The sequence below is a fragment of the Esox lucius genome, chromosome 22, assembly GCF_011004845.1.
Source record: "Esox lucius isolate fEsoLuc1 chromosome 22, fEsoLuc1.pri, whole genome shotgun sequence".
Classification (NCBI taxonomy): domain Eukaryota; kingdom Metazoa; phylum Chordata; class Actinopteri; order Esociformes; family Esocidae; genus Esox; species Esox lucius.
In genome coordinates, this window is record NC_047590.1 from 10,578,504 (window position 1) to 10,597,979 (window position 19,476).

Sequence of the window (19,476 nt, forward strand, 5' to 3'; positions counted from 1 at the left end):
CCTGACCATCAAGGGACAATCGCTGTAAAGCCAAAGCATCGCTCTTTCTCCCTCTGACTTCTAACTTTGGGTTTTCCCAGCGGCCTTCGGCAACGACGGGCGGCTAGCAGACGCGCTGAGGGCTGACCCGTCCCGTAAGGGCTCGGTGGTCAACGTGAACCCAGTCAACACGCGGCCCCAGAGCGACACGCCCGAGATCCGCAAGTACAAGAAGAGGTTCAACTCTGAGATCCTGTGCGCTGCCCTCTGGGGTAGGTACCTGACAGGGAGGATGGATCACGGATCGTTCTGAAGATTTAATGTTTAGGACCGTCACGATGGGTGTAATGAACATGGTGGTAGGCCAGCCTCCCCTCTGACTGGTGTGTGTGTCGCACTGTCCTCCCCAAGGTGTGAACCTGCTGGTGGGGACAGAGAGCGGTCTGATGCTGCTGGACCGCAGCGGTCAGGGGAAGGTCTACCCTCTCATCAGCCGACGACGCATCCAACAGATGGACGTCCTGGAAGGCCTCAACGTCCTGGTCACGATATCAGGTAGGGACCACAGTGGCTCACGCACGCAGCTACGCACACACACAAGCCTCATCAGTATCTGTGCGCTATAACGCTCTGTCACTTTTACACACAGGGAAGAAGAATAAGTTGCGTGTTTACTACCTGTCCTGGCTGAGGAACAAGATATTACACAACGACCCCGAGGTGGAGAAGAAGCAGGGCTGGGTCACAGTGGGGGAGCTGGAGGGCTGTGTCCACTACAAAGTCGGTGTGTTCCACTTCTCCAACTGAACACCAGGAACCACACTTGTGTATTCATTTCTATTCACTACAAGGCTGTGACAGTTGAAAATCCTTGACGAGCGTTCTGCCGTGTCTCTGAATTTCAGTAAAATACGAGCGGATCAAGTTCTTGGTCCTTGCCTTGAAGAGCTCTGTGGAGGTGTATGCTTGGGCCCCAAAGCCCTATCACAAGTTCATGGCCTTCAAGGTACGTTCCAGTGTCAGACCATCCTGCACAGGGGCCTTCATTTACAATCACATTCCTCACAATGTAGCATTCCATAACTTTTTATTTTCCTTCCTCCATTGAAGTCGTTCGGCGACCTGGTACACAAGCCCCTGCTGGTTGACCTGACTGTGGAGGAGGGTCAAAGGTTGAAGGTCATCTATGGCTCCTGCAATGGCTTCCATGCCGTGGATGTGGACTCTGGAGCGGTGTATGACATCTACCTGCCCACACATGTAAGACACACGTATCTGTTATCCACCTCTGAGTCTCCTTCCTCTGTTTCCTGTCAAGTGGTGCGTAATGATTCAGGTTCCTGATGAATAGGAGCCGGGGCCGCCCTTGTCTCAGTTTCCGTGTTCTGGTCCTCTTCTCCCCGGTAGATCCAGACCAGCATCCAGTCCCACGCCATCATCATCCTGCCCAACACGGATGGCATTGAGCTGCTGGTGTGCTACGAGGACGAGGGCGTGTATGTCAACACCTACGGGCGCATCACCAAAGATGTGGTCCTGCAGTGGGGAGAGATGCCCACATCAGTGGGTACGTAACACACACACGTTTGTACGGCTACCCTCATGGGGACCAGAAAATAGAAATTGCATGCTCCCTTGCCCTAATCTTAACCCTAAACCTAACCATAACCCTAATGTTAATCTAACCCTAATATTTACTTTACTTTACTCTTTACATTTATGATTAAACTTTACCTAGATGCAATGCCTAACCTTAACCCTAAACTTAACCAACAACACCTGGACCTTAAAGAAACCCCAATTAATTCTATCTCTAAAATCAATTGTACGTTTGACCCTAAACCTTGAGCCGGAACACACACGTTCTTACTAACGTGTGTGTGTGTGTGTGTGTAGCCTACATTAGGTCCAACCAGATAATGGGCTGGGGGGAGAAGGCCATAGAGATCAGGTCTGTGGAGACTGGACACCTGGATGGGGTCTTCATGCACAAGAGAGCCCAGAGACTCAAATTCCTGTGCGAAAGGAACGACAAGGTGAGTTTATAGGACACTCACTTTAACATGTGCTCAACCTGTCCGTCATCTTCCTCCTTCTGTCCCACTCACCTACGCCCATGTTCTGCAGGTGTTCTTTGCGTCGGTGCGCTCTGGAGGATCCAGCCAGGTCTACTTCATGACCCTGGGCCGGACCTCACTGCTCAGCTGGTAGCGTGCGCACAGCATGAAGACCAGGCCCGCTGAGAAGAACACGATGACAACCATAATGACGATGACTCATGACGATGATGACAATGAAGACCTTGAACGTGACGTACAGCCAGCGTACGATGCTCCGCGGAGCAATGCGGTGTTGTGACGCCTTCAAAATCAACCTGTGTCAAATTAGACCGTTGCAAGAAAAACGGACAGAAATCATGAAGGGGAGGCCCTCTGTGCCTCAGGCGGATGGGACTGTGCCTCAGGCGGTTGGTGCTGTCATCATGGCTGTTGGCACCAAGTCCGGCTACTCCTCTTTAAGATCAGGTAGCCTAAGCCCTAATGCCCAGCCCTGTACCACCACTAATATGAGCAGAGATCTGAGCCTGATTCATTAAACCACAGATGTTTATGTTAGTGTCTATATTGGAGAATGACTGACTGGGGGACACCCGTGTCTGTCAGGGATGGGGTCAGTTTGGACTTTTAGAATTGTATTCAATTGAAACTTTTTATTTTTTATTGGCCACATCCTACTGGAGGAATTTGAAGGAAGGAAACAGGATTCTATTCAAAACAACTCAGACCAATTAACCTAAGGAATGATACATGAAAGTCAGATTTTTTTGAAAAGTATTTTATGAACAGTAAATGCCACTTATTAATGCAAAGAATGCACATCATATAAATTATTAGGTTGTCAAAACCAATTGACAAACTGAAACAAGAAAATGTGGTTATGACATTTGATTGTTCTTCTACATACTGCAGTTTTTATCTGACACATTCTGGAAAATGTATTTGGATATTTACAAACATGAATGGAATTTTGAATAATTTTAAACAACATGATTATTCTTTGAATATTTTAAGACCACTGGAATTATTTCAATTAGTTTTCCAACAATTTATTTTTTTCTTCAACATTATGCTACATGGTTTTGGGAATATATGAAGAAAATATAAAAATTTACATGGGGATGTTTAATTGAAACAATTCAAATTCTGCTTCCTGTGGGGTGTGTCCAATTGAATGCAATAAGTGAATTAAAAATAAGGAGCGGTTTGCCACTTTATTCAGAATTGACCCCAACCCTAAAGTGTGTGTGTGTGTGTGTGTGTGTGTGTGTGTGTGTGTGTGTGTGCGTGCGTATGTGTGACACAAGAGAATGGAAACAAATGGAGGAAAAGGATGAACAAAAGCTTGGTTGTCATGGTAATGGAAAGTGGTACCTTTGTGCACTAGACAGGTCAGAGTTCATACAGTAGTTTGTTATTGTGTTTAGTCCAGGTCATGTTCAGGTTAACCTCATCACATTTTGACAAGATAGTCTTCTGTGTTTCTCAATTACTCTTGTTGATATGCCATAGCCACAACATGGTTAATTTTTTTTAGGTAGGTCGTGCTTGAGGTTGAAAATAAGTGTTGATGTTTTTTTTCTTCACTCTGGCCTTCCTCTCAGTAAGGGTTGAATCAGGATCAAAGTCTGCAGAGATGCTCTTCATAAAAGATGTTGACTTATTACTTGTTTCAACCTTTCAAAGGACACTGCAAGCGTATATGGGGACCTTCCCAGTTTCATATATTCCTGAGGGTATTTTCCAGCCTCACTGAACTTTAAACATGTGCCTCCTTGGCCGTGTTGGGATAACTGTGAATGCATTATGTACAGTAGACTCTACAGGACCGTCTTGGCCACGAGTCGTGACTTTAACCCACCGTTTGGTAGCATGATGACCGAGGTATTACAGTGGAACAAGTATCGAGATTAAATATACCCTAAAAGATTTGTAGAAGAAGCTTTAAAATCCACATAAAAATCCAAATGTAATGGCAACCACAGAATCCCTTTGTTTTCCTTTTTAAAGGGCCCCTTCACTCAGATTAGGATGAATTGTTTGTCCCTACTTGTACAATCTGTTGAGACAAATGCATTTTGTTCTCCCCCTCATCACTCCCACAGGAAATATATTTTTTAAATCGGACATTTGACTGACACTGAATTATTATGACCTATTATAAAGCAGCATGGGTCCCACATTTGAGACATTTTGTGAAATATCTATAATTGAATGTTGCACTCTTTATGACCAACAGAGACTACCTTAGGTATCTCTATCCCTCAGCTTGACTGCATTCTTTAAATATCTTTACTCTGAGTGCAGAAGAGGCCATTTTGTAATGTTCGGTTGTAGTTCCAGTCCAGGCTGTGGATAAAAGTGACACAACTGCTGCAACATGACTACGACCTGAAAGCCTCTCAACTCTAGCAGCGCCTCAGTTTTATTTATTTAGTCGTTTTCTTGTTTTTTTCTTCGAACCGGGAGAAAAATAAGACTGCACTTGATCATGATGTTTCACGATTCTGCCTGGTTGTTCTCTGGGACAGTTTGTCGTGGTACCCAGGCACTCTGTTGCCCCGGTTGGAGATACTGACTATATAGGTTGAATTCTTTGTACGTGTGTTCGGACTAACTTCACAAGAATGGAAATCACAATGTCTCCATGGTAACATGTCCCTTCGAAAGCTTGACCCTCTTACAGTTAACGCCCTTCCTGTTTAGGTGAGAACAGTCCAGGCCTCTCACGTGACTACTCTAAAGAACGTATTGCTGTAAGCGTATAGAAATGAGATGCTTGTTTTCTCTGGAAATCTGTGAAAAGCAGTGCATGCTGAGATGGCGAACTAGTCACACATTTTAACAGTGTTACAAACCACTATGGAAAGCATTGATAAAAGCCACATTTTGAAAATCCTAGTTCTAGTTTATTAGTTTATGTAATTTTTGTTACCCTCATTTGGATTAATGTGGCTGCAGTGGTTTTTAATTTGTTTAATGCACATGTTATGTTGAAATGTTTACAGAAGCAATGTTTTGTTAAACCAATGTGCATCAATATAAATATTTATGGTTTATTTGAGGGCAATTTTCCCTTTTATAGCTTTTGTATTATCATTTTGAGGTTCATGTACAGGAGTTACCCTCAACCTCATTTCACTTTTCAAAACATTACACAATTCAAAGTGCAAATCACTGATTTTCCTGGATAACACAACAGTGACCTTGGCTGTGGCAAATTTAGTGAAGATGTTCCTTGTTGCCCAGGTGCCAGGATAATTTTTTTTTTTCCTCAAGTGTTTCTACCATGCTACTCTAATTTAATGTTCAGTGTATTATGGGAATTATTGTATTTTCCTGAAGGTCTTTTTTTTTTCCATTGAATAAAATCTTAAGTAATTTATTAGGTTGTGGGGCACTGATTTAAGTCTCTTCTGAATGTATTGTGTGGTGGCTGACAAACTGCTGCTTGAATGTCTGTGTAATGTTAAATTAACCTGAGCCTTTAAGTTGCATTGTTATGCCTAGAGCCTATTTTATTTAGCGTTCCTAATAGGATTACATCCATACAGACGTGGAAATACTACATGTTACATGAGTTCATAATGCTACTCATTTTATTTGAAAGAGGCTGGGCAATAAATCCTTGTACTAAAGATGGCGCTGTACCGCTCGCTCACTGCTTATGTTTATAGAAAAGGAGACTTCCTACCAGACGGCTCTCGCCGGATGTTTATGCCAAGCATCAACCGCGGATCTGCATCATGACAAAGGTTTGATTTATGAAACGACGTATTCCTTTTTTGACCATTTCGGGATACATATCACTGTCTTATCTATATTTACTAGCCGTTTTAGGTGTTTTCCTTGTGTTTCTTTAGTGTCCGTGGACAACTAAAGAGGGGCAGGTCGAACTTCAAAAGGAATTCTGCCGCAGTTTGTCATTCTGTCATCCTAACCTAGTTTTTCGAAAGGTTTTTTTTAACCTTGCTGAAAGTTAAACGTTAACAGGGCGATGTTCAAGCAGTTCGAAAACGCAAATAAAAATACAACGTAGAGCAGAGGTGTTTATTTTCAGAACGGATGTTTGCTCTGCATGTGCATATATTATTACCGAAACGTTTTAATACCTTGCATCCTGCTCAACGCGACCGTTTCAAAGGTAAAATGGACCGCAGGCAATAATCAAAGTAGCATATTAAATATGTTAATTGAACTTTGTTTGATCGAGTACCACGCCCAGCAAGTGTTGTTACTGTAACTAATGTAGACGTGGGATTAACTTGGGTTAAGGACCAACAACGACGTGTTGCAGATTCTACTGTAATCGGTACCCATAGGTGCAGTTCCGTGTGCTTCTTAAAGACATTTAGCGATCTAGACAGCCCGTGTTCGCGTGCAGCAATTTCAGCTAACACGTCAGGCTGCCATCCCATCCAAATATGGATATGGAGTACAAAAACCGCCATGCCACCTATCAAGATGACACGGATTGGGTTTACTGTACATCGCCCAAAAGCCAACGAGTTGGGGGTTTTACTGAGTCATAGATGTACTACCTTGAAAGAAAACATTTGACACAGTGGAGAGAGTGGGGCTTATGTCCTTTACTCAACTAAAGTCTTAATGCTAGTAAGGGAAAAGGCAAAAAAAAAGTTAATAGTAAAAACTGTGCGAGATATTAGGTGTCAATCGTGGCCATTCGTAGAAAAGGGGCAAAATGGTTGATCAATCAGGCACTTATTTGGTTAAGGATTATAGACTCTGTTCTCAAGGCAAGACGTTTTTCAAAAGATTACCTGGACTTTCCTCCTATTTTGTGACCGTTGAATACCACCCCGGTATCCTTATGTTGACAGAAATATCTTGAGGGGAGAGATGTGACCCATGTAATGGAAAAACAGCAGGGTTGAGGAACTGGCCAGAGTAGCCGTGGGTCCCTTTCTGTTCCCCTTTAACCCGGGTAGATCCGCATTCTCTATAATTACTATTAGCACATTGTGTGGAAGTGACTAAAAGTTTGAATGGGAACATGGTGGTAAACATGTTGTTGTAATGTTTCATTGAGTAAAACAGCAAAAACTGGACACGGATGTTAAGAATATACCTATTTGGCCAAATTGCAAACGGAGATGACGTCTTGAATTACAGGTTAGTCTAACTTTTTTCTGCCACACTTAAAACATCCTAATTAGCATCCTTGATTGAAAGCCATTGATGTTTAGCTCTGTCTTCCTGTAAAAGAGTCCCTCGCACTCTAAGTGTAACAAATCTTGGCTTGCCATCTTTGAAAATTCTAATCATGTTACTGGTGGACCTCAAACAGTTGTTGTGAATGGCACCTGTTTACTTTAAGCCCAGGGGACAGATGGTCTCTAAACCACTTGAGTGTGGCTGGCAGCTGGCGCTCAATGGGCTGCTGTGTTTTTAGACTGTAACTGAAAGTGTCTGGCGGCTGACTGCCAATGGGCTGCTTTGTTATTAGACTGCAACTGAAAGTGGCTGGCGGCTGACAGCCAATGTGCTGCTTTGTTGTTAAATTGTAACTGAGTATATAGTACAGTAGCATTGGCCAAACATCTGTCCCTCCTCTGTCCCTATTGACTGCTCTTTCAGCCTGCACAGGCATGGTAATCTCCCCAAAAATGCTTAACACAACTGTTACGCTCACATTCGTAGCACTGATTTATCGTTGTCTGATGAAGAACTCAGTTTTGGATTGTCCTTATTTCCTCGGAAGTGTGCCGCAACAATAGATGTCCCCATTTAGACACCTAGGGTTTGATTCATACCCTGATTTGAACGTCCTGTCCCCCTTTAACCCCACCATCACTGTGCTCTTTTCTCTGACATTCTCTGGGAGGGCATGCAGGGGCTTTTAACGCGATTCAGCGCATTAGGGGTGCGTAACCCCTGACCCCTCGGCCCACGCCACAAACAAAAGGTTCGAACTGGCCGGCCTTTCACCAGCAGCCAGGTATTCCGCTCCGGTAGGGCCGGCTTCATGTTGCAGCTGCCAGCATGGATCTCTTTGTGTGTCTCCATTGTTGGCCACACACTATCTCGTTGATTCATTGGCCACGCAGGAGAAGAGCCTTTCAGAGTGACAGGGGCTGTGTGTGTGTGTGTGTGTGTGTGTGTGTGTGTGTGTGTGTGTGTGTGTGTGTGTGTGTGTGTGTGTGTGTGTGTGTGTGTGTGTGTGTGGTCTCTGTCTGTCTGTCTATGCGTGCCTTGAGGAGATCAGGTTTGTCTGCATACGCCCGCCTACGTTGGTGTGTCATTGTGAGGCAACGCCTTCCTATTGGTGGAGACAGGCAGCCAGTCTCTAACCAGGGAATGGTCCACATTGTAGCTCCATCTGTTCAGGTCCTCATTGTTCAACCTGCCTGGCTGGCTTGATAAAAAAAAAAAAAAAAAATGTTCTGCTACGAGGTAGAATGAAGAAATGTTGAGATGCCTCATGGTGGTTACTCTATCCTTGGTTTTCCTTGGATATCCTTGGGTTTGACTTGTAGGAAGGAGTGGGAGACTTTTCTGTTGAAGGCTTAAAGTTATCTTCTCAAGGGCATTTCGCTGAGGAGGTTTGCTTTGTTTGGTTGTTTTCCCGAATTCAGGGGTAAGTCATATTAGATCTATTTTAGGCATCTTTCTGGACACTTCATATGGTTGTTTTTTTAGTGCCGATATGTAATGTAGAAACTGTAAATCAAAAACTTAACATGAGCATTTCCAGTGCCTACAGAAAGTATTCAGACCCCTTCACTTTCTCCACATTTTGTTCAGTTATAGACTCAATTTAAAATTGATTGTTTTTTTCCATCAATATACACAAAATTCCCCTTAAAGAAAAAGGATCAAATGTTTTTTAGAAATTTGTGCCAATTTATTGGGAAAAAAACCCCAGAAATATCTAATGTAAATAAGTATTCAGAACCGTTATTTGAAGAAGTGCTTTTGGGAGTGATCACAGCTTCAAATCTTCTTGAGTATGTTTTGTCAGCTTTGCACATTTGGAATTGAGCAGTTCCTCACGTTCTTCCATGTAGATCCTCTCAAGTGCTGTCATTGGATAGGAATTGTCAGTAAACTGCTATCTTCAGGTCTCCCCACAGATGTTCAGTAGGGTTCCAGTCTTGGCTTTGGCTTGGCAACTCAAGGACATTCAAATATGTGTCCCAAAGCCACTCCAATGTTGTCTTGGCTGTGTGCTTTGGGTTGTTGTCATGCTGACAGATCTCATTTTGGGTTATTGTGTGTAGAGTGATAGCACAATAAATATTATTATCAGTTATACGTTTGGTTTATAACAAAACAATGTGGAGGCAGTGAATGGGTCTTTCCAATGCCACAATTTCCCTGTTAGGCTTACATACAGCATAATGAGGTTTGTATTTCCATATTGACTTCATAGTGACCTCTGAATCAGGTTTATCAGGAGAGTGGCCACCTATACACCCTGTCCCACCCCACCTGCATGACAGGCCTCTCTCTTTCATGGGCCTCTTTCACATGGGACATAACTAACCTTAAACAAGAAACACCTTTTCTCAGCTTCTTCAGGGGCTTTTAAGCCAAAGGATGTAATGCATATAAGTAACAGACTGAGAATTCTGTTTTCAGTGTTTAGTTTATTTGGGCTTTACAGTAATGAAATCTGGAGAATGAGGGCAAAAGTTACAAGGTCTTAAAATGTTTTTTAGGCTAGTCAACATTTAACCAAAATAAGCCTAGTACTGCTAAATCTATTATTGTTCCTGGATACACATACAGCACTGAAATTACAATTAATAAAAGTTGACCAATATAAATAGCAGTGAAATAGAAAAGCAGTTAAGAGGTTGGAAGAATTTCAAATGATGACAGTGTCGAAGGTTTTCAGACTACGCTCCTAAAGTGAATGAGAATTTAAAAAGACCAATCGTAATGTCTCCGGTTTGGTTTTGAAATCAGCCTGCGGTGTGAATTAGTTGCTCTGCTTCAAAAACCCATTTTGAATGAGCATGTCTGGTAAAACTGTCCAACCGAAATGGGGGAGACAAATAAACGCACCCCTCATATTGGCTTGACTGGGTGGCCGTGTGACCAATGTGTTGCTGATGAGAGTGAAGAGGGGCAGTGGTGTCTCTTTTTTGGGGTGGGGGGATTAAAGAAGAGGTGGTCCCCCTTCTAGTGTCACATGACTAAGCCTGGCGAGCCGCAGCGGGATTCTTTGGCTATGCTGCCAGGGCGGGAGTCATGGGGAGAGGACCACCAGTTGCTGCTGTTCCCCTGTAGTTCCAGAAGACATCTGTTGCTTTGACCGATAGCAGTGTGGCCTGGAGCCCCCCCCCCCACACCCACTTCCCCGCCAGCGAGGAACCGGGCTAACCCTTCTCCTTTTTTAGTTCTGCAGAAAGGGGCCTCCCCCGGCACCCTTTACCCGCCAACAACCAGAACCAAAGAGGACGCACCCCCTCCCCTGATGCCCCCACCCACCTCCTCAAAGCCCTTTCTTACATATTCATTAGCCTAATGCTTCACTGCTTTAATCAGTGAATGAAGAGCCCGTACCAGGGAGGTCCAGGAGCTGTGGACGGCTGGGCTGATGTTTGAAAGATGCCGTGGAATCAAACAGAAGTTGAGCCTGGCAGCTGTCTGGAGACAAACAGTTTCATAGTCAAGCTGTCACTGACTGAGCTACACTATAAATAGGAAAAGGGGGAGTAAGCCGCTTTGCATTATCTGCATGTCCGGGAACTTCTGCAGGTGATGGTGATGACGGCGATGAGACCGAGGCCTCCGCCCGCTCGGCTCCTTCAGCCGGGCATTGACTGATGGTCATGAATCCTGGAAGAATAGGTGTTGAACGATGGTCATCGAAGGCCTGCGGCGAAAGACCCGTCACCCAGAGAGAGCAAAGCCCAGCGACCGAATCCCCCCCAATCCACCCCTCCCCGTGTGGCTGTGTGCAGGCGCAGCACACCGACCCAACAATGGCTGGGAGGTCACCCAGTGTGCATTTGGCAGTTGTTTTGTTGGGAAACGCCCGTCAGACACACTTAAGCCCCCCACCCCCTGCCTCGGGTCTCCCTTTGTGGACAAAGGCCTAAATTATTCCAGCTCTGGCCCTGTCTTGGCATTTTTAGGAGACATTCTTCAGACCGCTGCTGCCTAGCAACCACGGGCCATGTTGCTAAGCAGTCGTCTTTCATAAAATGCGCCCTTCTCCTTTCCTCCCACCCCACCATGACACCTTTTAAAGAGATGATCACATTTAACAGACAAAAACATTTGGATTAGACTAGGCGTATTCTTTAGAAGGCTACAAGCTGGCAAGAGGCAACACCTGTTGACAAGTGACGATGCCCTTTAAACAGACTGTTTCACGGTTTTGAGAGAATTATGATAATCGTCTCCACAAAGAGAGATTTATTTTTTATTTTGTGGTATCATAATATGCTGTCTCACTCGGGATAGGGTCTTACAATTCAAGATGTGTACAGAAACAGCTGAGGAAAATGGCAAAACCGTTTTTGGTTAAGTTGCCCCCATTCAGCAAACCTGTAGACAACCATTGAGGCCCGAGTGTCTCTAATGTCTCTAGCATTTACTCCATGTCCCTTTTGTGTTGAAGCGAGGGCCTCTTCCCGGTGGGGGGGGGGGGGGGGGGGGACCATATGTTCCTGAAGCACATGGCGTCATCCCCACACATAACGGCGGTTTGTGTTTAAACCCCGCGTCGCCTATTTCCCCTGGGATTGATGTGCTGTGATGTGGACTGGGGGGCACACAATGGCTGGCCCCTCTAAAAGAGCGGGACCCCCCCCTCTCGGCACAGCAGAGCAGGCTACATTACTCCAGTGCGCGCTACGGTGCAGTACTGAACTCTACTATTCTAGAACAGTCTACTGATGTAGTCTGTTGTTTTCTAATCACATTAGTATATTGTTCTCTGGTGTGCTGTGCTCTCCAAACATGTGAAACATAGATGTCTGTAAAATCAAGGCTGGGTTGGACTGATCAAATTTCAGCGTCTGCTGACGTCCAGTGTTGGTCGGTGCTCAGGGGGGTGAGGACTCTGGTTACAGTAAATGGGCAGCCTGGTTGGTGTCAGTAAGAGCCTATTTAGACGACAACAATTGTGAAAATAATTTAACATTTACATCACGTAATGCGAGACATCGTCTTTAGAACGCGGTAGCCACTGCGAGTATCTGTTGGAAAAGTGTCACATTTTATCTCGGAAAGTGACGTCCAACAATTTTCATTTTTACCCGTTTACCCGTCTTGTCTAGAAAATTTAAATTGGTTTTAGATCGACTTACCTTGGTTAAATAATGGTTAAATAAAACAAAATATCAGTGATTCTAACTTTAGAAAACCACATTAAATCTGTCTGTGTTGTAGTAACTACTGCACAGTAAATAGCTCAGTTATTGTTGAATCTTTAGTGTGGAAGAGAATATTCTCAATTAACTACACATACAATAACACAATGTACACAATGAAGAGCGCTGATTATTGCCTATAGGTTTTTGTCTAATTACGCTCAAGAATATTGTTTTGACTTTTTGCACTGTGAAATGATTTCATAATATTTCATAAGATTTTAACATCTATTTAACTTTTCTCTCTGTCTCTCTTAGGTACTAATGACTTGGACGGGATAAGGCGGGTGGGTAGAAGGGCTCAGTCCAGAACTGGATGTCTGGGACAGATTCATGGGCCTGAGGGACCATCCAGAAGAGGATGGAGCAGGCCACATCCTACACCTGGGACTGGATTTAGAGTACCTCCACATCGAAGGCTCCAACGGCAGGCAGGCTGGCGCCGATCCGGGGCCCAGTATGGAGCAGGGCGAGGAGGAGGAGGGCCGTGGTAGCTTTAGCAGCTCGTCCACACCTGGTGAAAAGGAGGGGGAAGACACTGCCGTGTCCGACAGTGAGCCCGAGTCTGGTAGAACCAGCGCCGGTTCTAACCCGGACGGAGGTCGCACCTGTTCCCAACACCGCCAACCCCCACCAGCCGCTGTGCAGGACTCGGTGTGTGGACCTCGGTTCTGAAGGGCCTCCTGACTTCTTGTCAGGGGATTCTTCGTCCGGGGAGGCCCTGAGGGAGTACCAGACCAAACTGGAGTTTGCCCTGAAATTGGGCTACGCAGAAGAGCAGGTGCGACTCGTGCTCGCCAAGCTGGGCCCGGACACGCTCATCAACGACATACTGGGGGAGCTGGTCAAACTGGGCGGTAAGGCCCAGACAACCAAACAGCTGACCGGATCTATGGGTTCACAGCCCGCGTCGTCTTCCTCCTGCTGCTCCTCTTCCTCCTCCTCTACCTGTGGTTACGTGGAGGTTGGGGAGGCCCAGCAGGGGAGGTCAGACTCCCCGTTTCAGGCAGACCTCCTCCTGGAGGACAAGGACAACCTGCGCCCAGTGGTCCTGGATGGCAGCAATGTGGCGATGAGGTGAGGGTCTATGTTTGTTTTTTCTTTTTTGAATGGTTTAATTTTAAGGAAACGTTCTCGTTTACGGCAATGATCTGGGAGCAATTGGGGCTAACTGTGTTGTTCAGGGGCAAACTCTGTCCTTCACCTTGTTGGACCGGGAGCTTGAACCAGCAACCTGGCAAGGAAACTAGCGCATCGCTCTTGACCAATACGCTACCCTGCCACCACACATGGCTCAGAATGCCTGCAGGACAAACACACGGCCTGTTTCTTCCACCGAAGCCGGTCTATGTAGATACCGGTTGGTTACTTGTGTATCTGATGTCCAAGTCACCTACGTGTTCCTGATATGATGCTGGAGCTTGTAAGGTAGTTATCAGGGTTTTTAGGATAACCGATCAGTTGACGTTATTCCTGCTCGTAAAAGTCTGTCTCGATTTCTTGTAGCCACGGCAATAAGGAGGTGTTCTCCTGCCACGGCATCCAGCTGGCTGTCGACTGGTTCCTGGAGCGAGGTCACTGTGACATCACCGTGTTTGTTCCCGCCTGGAGGAAAGAGCAGTCCCGTCCCGATGCCCTTATCACTGGTAACCACACATTCGCACACACAGACGTCCTGCTGAGAGGTCAGCCCAATGCTGTCCGATGGCCTCAGCTCTCCGCATCTCCCTCTCTCTGTAGACCAGGAGGTCCTACGTCGTCTGGAGAAGGAGAAGATCTTGGTTTTCACTCCTTCTCGTCGGGTCCAGGGTCGCCGGGTGGTCTGCTACGATGGACCGCTTCATTGTCAAGTTGGCCTACGAATCCGACGGCATCATTGTCTCCAACGACAATTACCGCGACCTGGCCAACGAGAAGCCGGAGTGGAAGAAGTTCATTGACGAGCGGCTGCTTATGTATTCGTTCGTCAACGACAAGTAAGGCGCAAGTGATGAAGCTGCTTTAGTCTGGAATTGGCGGGGCTCATTGCGTTAGATTAGATTCAACTTCGTCATTGAACAAATACAAGTACAGTACAACGAAATGCAGTTAGCATCTAACCAGAAGTGCAAATCCTAGATGAAATTAGTACTTAATCCTAAACGGCCAGGTACTAAATCACATCAAGTGGATACCTTCAGTCCGGTGCCCGAAATAATACCTTGTTCTCACGGTTTTCACTTTTCTTCCCCCTTCACTCATCTATCGCTCTCCGTCCCAGGTTCATGCCTCCTGACGACCCTCTCGGTCGTCACGGCCCCAGTCTGGAGAACTTTCTGAGGAAACGTCCCATCATGCCAGAACACAAGAAGCAGCCCTGTCCGTATGGTGAGCCCCTAACGTCACTCCGTTCATCGGACTTCCCTACGTTTAATGCCTCCTTAACTTGTATAGCCGTATAATATCCAACTACTGGACCTGACCTAATGTCTCAGGTTACCCCTCCCACATGAGATCTAGTCAGTGTGCTAACTACCCTATATGCTAACCACCCTATATGCTAACCACCCTATATACTAACTACCTTATCTCTACCCCCCGCCCAGGTAAGAAGTGCACATATGGCCACAAGTGTAAGTACTATCACCCTGAACGGAGTGCCCAGCCCCAGCGTTCGGTGGCAGATGAGCTGCGAGCCATCGCCAAGACCTGCGCCACTTCCGCTGGCGCCAAGTGCCAGGGCGGTGAGGCTGTCGCGGGCCTGGTGAAGAGCCACAGCGTGCCCACCAATGTAGCCATGGGCGCCAAGAGAGGCTGCGCCTCCAAAAAGCCGTCCGACCCTGGCACACGGGCGCTGTCGTACAGCGAGGCCGAGGACCGGCTGAGACACGCTGACAGGCGCGACAACAGCCTCGGTAGCAGCGGCGGTAGTGTCACTCTGTCCCCTGCCTCCTCAGCCCTCAGCTACCCCCAGGACCAACCACCGAGCCTGGGCAGGGACACCCACCGCGTGACCCCGCTGCCCGGCCATTACCCATACATCTCCGGCTGTGAACCTCCGGACCTGAGCTACTACTCGTTGACCCAGGCCCGTTCTGTTCCCAGCCAGGCGGCACGGAGGAGCCCGGAGTGCCGCTTCCCCCCGGACCAGGACCTCCGCCTCCCGGGCTGGTCGGACTGCGGCAGTGAGGGCATTGCGGGCTGTGACTCGCACAGGGAGAGGGCCTCCTGTCCAGGCTGCCCAGACCCCCCGCCGGACCGTCACGGGCACTATCAACACCATCATCATCATCATCATCATCATCAACACTCTGCCCCTCCGCCCGAGACACATCACCTCCACCACACCCACGCCCCCTCCTCTGCCCTCCACGGTTATCACCAGAACCTGGCACGGGGTCACAGCTTGCCCCGTGACTTGCACCCTGAACCCCAACTCAACCTCCCTCTGTACCCAATGCACGCTCATCTTCAGCACCAGTCCGTGGGTGCCCGCTCTAGCTGCCCCGTGTCCCAGTCCATCCCGGACCCCGCTGGCACCTCTCTGGGTCGCTGCCTGGCCAACACGCGTCTGGAGACGCTGTCGGACTCCCAGCTGTACGAGCGCTCCCCGCTGCCCCGAAGGAAGGCCTTCTCCTGGGATCCCTACTGCCGCCAAGCCCCTCAGACCCGCTATGAAACCTACCAGAGTCTCCCAGAGACCGCCGACGTTGGCTGGGGACACGCGTCCTCCTGGAGACAGGCCACCCACTCCTACCGCCCCCCCCAGCCGCCCCATCTGACCATGCCCCCCCACCACCTTCACCAGGAGCCCCCTGCCCTCAGCCGGTACGGAGACCTGAGGGAGAAGGTCTACCTCAACCTGTGTAACATCTTCCCCTCTGAGCTGGTGGGCAGGGTGATGGGGATGAACCCACATGTGACAGACGCCCAGCAGCTAGCGGCCGCCATCTTGGCTGAGAAGTCCCAGTCTGGCTACTGAGAACCTGCTAGCCTACTTTGTCCCTCTATTCATGACCACACGTTGTTGTGCTTCTGACAGTATGAGCTTTTTAATTTATTTGGGTGTACATTTGTTTGTTAATAATGTAGTGTTCGTCATTTGCAGGTGAGGATGTGGATTTATTTGGAAAAAAGCACTTTTTCTTAGATGTTTATCAAATCTGAAACATTTAGAAAATCCCATTGGCCATCAAATCCGAAGAACCTGATATGCCTACTCTTTGCTACTATGCTGAACTACTCCATTCATAATCATTTCCAAATTGATTATCATTCATCAGCAGAATCTCGGTTTTCAGTTTTATGTAAAATAAGAATGTTCAATTTGGTGTCAACTTTCTTAAAATGTGTGTCTAATTTATTCAAATTTTCAGTGTTTTTTTATTGCTGTCTGTCAGTTGGTTCCATTCAATGTTGGGATAATAGTTGGCTGAGTTGCAGTCCTCTCAGTTCAGACAATGTCCATTAGTGTTTTGTTACAGTAGTTGTAGAGATGGGCGCGTTCAGCAACGTTGTCTTGTTGTGTACCTTAGTTTTAGTAAGGAACATCTCTGGCCCCTTGTTTTGGGTCTAACGTGGTAGCTGCTGCAGACAAAGCAGACTCCAGCTCCAGTTCTTAGAAGTAAAGGAAATCTAGGGCGGAGCTTAATGTGAACAGTCTGTTACAGTTACCAGCTCAATCCATGGTAGACAGAGAAAGCCTTTCTTTGTTGATACAAATTGTATCATTGACTTAATCATAGAGGATTGTATACCTGACCATTTATATCTGGGCGTGTAATCAATTATTGAAAAGCTGTTTTCATATAGCTAGCTATAAGTGAAGTGCATTTAGAATGATAAAAGAGATGCTCGGGCCACATTTGATTGTTTCTAAACATGGTTTGTTCAGAAATATTAATCAGGTCAGTTGGAGGTGTCAGTTGGCTAGTCAGAGGTATTCTGACTTATAGAACCGAGGACAACCTAGGCTGGGTTGAATCTCAGCTGGCCAGAAATACACAGTGGGTCTGTATGAATTTTAAAAAATTAAATGCCTTCTCCCTGGCCCCGTGGCACTGTGTGTCAGAGAGGGCTGGGACCAGGGTCACAAGTAATGCCTCTAAACGGCATTGTGCTTAAGACACATCCAATACTCTGAACCATGTTCAGCTAACTGTTATGCATGTTTTCTTTGTGCTCTCTTCAAATGTTACTGTGTTTGTCATGTTTTCTGTGAGCTTGATCCGTCGGTTCCGTTATATTATACTAGCTTGACGTGTGTTTAACAAAAACAGTATAGATCGTTTTATTCATAAAGCGGATGGTTCAAGTCCTCAATGCTAATTGGCTAAAACCTTTGGTATATCAGACCTTATTAACTAAGTGGTTTGAATGCTGATTGGCTGATAGCTGTGGTATATGAGAACGTATACCAAGGGTATGACATAAAATCCCTTTTTAATGCTCTAATTGCATTGGTAACAGATTTATAAGCGCAGTAAGGTATTTTGGGGGTGGTCACCAACAAGTTACTAACAAAACTAGAATGTTTGAAATATGAACTGGTATCAGTAAGCAATAAGGCACAAGGGGATGTGTTATTGCCAATATATCATGGCTAAGCGCTATGTCCAGGCACTCTGCAATGCTTGGCTGTGGTATATTGGCCATAACACACCCTCTTGTGCCATATCACTTACTGATACCACTTCATATTTTACACGTTCTAGTTTTGTTGGTAACCAGTTTATAATACCATTATGGCATCAGATATATGGCCAGTAAACCCCAGCTAAGGGCTGTATCCAGACAGTTATCTTGTGATAGCTGTGGGTAATTGCTTGTTTACCAGTATGTTTTGTATTGTGAGATTGGTTCTTATTTTGTTGAAAATGCATACGGTTGCGTAATCTGATGTGGTGAGTAGTCCTCATGAATTTAAACTGTAACACCAAACACTGAATTACCTTGTACAATAACTGCTCTAGAATTTTAAGAACAGATTTGATTGGTTCATTTTAGGCCGGTTACGGTAAAAAAAATCAACCCACATGGAAGCATGAACAGGATTAGAACCCGGTTCATTTTGATTCACATTACAATGCTTTAGTCCACTGGGTTTTGACCATTTAAAGCTCGTCAGTCTTTAAGAACATTAGTGGATCTTATAAGGTTGTAATACAGACGTGGCATTGGAATTTGACCTGGTAACCTGCATGTAACACCTGTCCTCCAGCACGCCATTACGGGACTGTTGGGATTTAATCGAATCACTCGCTTTCATGAGACACAAGTTCAAATGACAATGGACCTCTTCCTTTGTTTACCTTGATGGGTAATGTTTGTGCCATAGTGATATCATGTACCTGCTGGTCTTTGTGTCAAAATCTGGAGAAAATGTACATTAGAATTCAATAAAAAGATTATCAACTCACTGTGTGTTCTGGTTACCAGTAAGCATGAAGATCGCATCTGCCATTGTCTTTGTGTTAATGAAACCATGAATAAGCTGTATTGTTTGAGGTTAATGATGTCTGAAGAATCACTGTTGACACACAATATACAGCATTACTTTTATGTCAGAGGCTCAATTCATCTATACCGAAACTATTTGTGAAAGAGTCCATTTAATGTTTACTGTACTACTAGTAAAAATGAGCCTAAATGAACAGAAGGCAACTGCAGTTAATGTTTTAAGTTAACATTTCAAATATTTTTCTTGACAAATTTGTTGCGAGTGCCTGAGCTTACCAATTTAAACTTTCTCGCCAGCCCGTTTAACAGTTTGCATTGACTTGTCTCCTCATACACATTTTAGGCAACTGAAATACTATTCTAAAACACCCAGGAATAGCTAATACTATTCCCCTCCAACCCTAAAACACCCAGGAATAGCTAATAGGATTCCCCTCCACTGTAAAACACCCAGGAATAGCTAATACTGTTACCCTCTCCACTGTAAAACACCCAGGAATAGCTAATACTGTTACCCCCTCCACTGTAAAACACCCAGGAATAGCTAATACTGTTACCCCCTCCACTGTAAAACACCCAGGAATAGCTAATACTGTTACCCCCTCTACTGTAAAACACCCAGGAATAGCTAATACTGTTACCCCCTCCACTGT

At 45.8% G+C, this 19,476-nt stretch overlaps 2 protein-coding genes across 10 annotated transcripts in view; both read left to right on the plus strand.

Moving 5' to 3' along the window:
• LOC105019889 (mitogen-activated protein kinase kinase kinase kinase 4) overlaps window positions 1-5,421 on the plus strand; it is a 33,475-nt gene extending 28,054 nt beyond the window's left edge. For all 9 annotated transcript variants that reach the window (XM_020042258.2, XM_020042260.2, XM_020042262.2 and 6 more), the window contains 8 exons: window positions 81-251; window positions 391-534; window positions 629-763; window positions 885-985; window positions 1,090-1,239; window positions 1,387-1,546; window positions 1,876-2,015; window positions 2,107-5,421. In XM_020042258.2, coding sequence (XP_019897817.2) covers window positions 81-251; window positions 391-534; window positions 629-763; window positions 885-985; window positions 1,090-1,239; window positions 1,387-1,546; window positions 1,876-2,015; window positions 2,107-2,190 — 1,085 coding nt within the window. In that variant the 3' untranslated portion in view covers window positions 2,191-5,421. The remainder of the gene's footprint in view (window positions 1-80; window positions 252-390; window positions 535-628; window positions 764-884; window positions 986-1,089; window positions 1,240-1,386; window positions 1,547-1,875; window positions 2,016-2,106) is intronic.
• Window positions 5,422-10,866: 5,445 nt separating this feature from the next.
• On the plus strand, window positions 10,867-18,782 carry LOC105019887 (probable ribonuclease ZC3H12C). Its single transcript, XM_034289903.1, is given in 7 exon segments — window positions 10,867-11,001; window positions 12,786-13,462; window positions 13,892-14,031; window positions 14,126-14,217; window positions 14,219-14,361; window positions 14,646-14,752; window positions 14,971-18,782. Coding segments are annotated over 7 exon segments (2,670 nt in total). The 3' UTR covers window positions 16,347-18,782.
• Window positions 18,783-19,476: the final 694 nt, after the last annotated feature.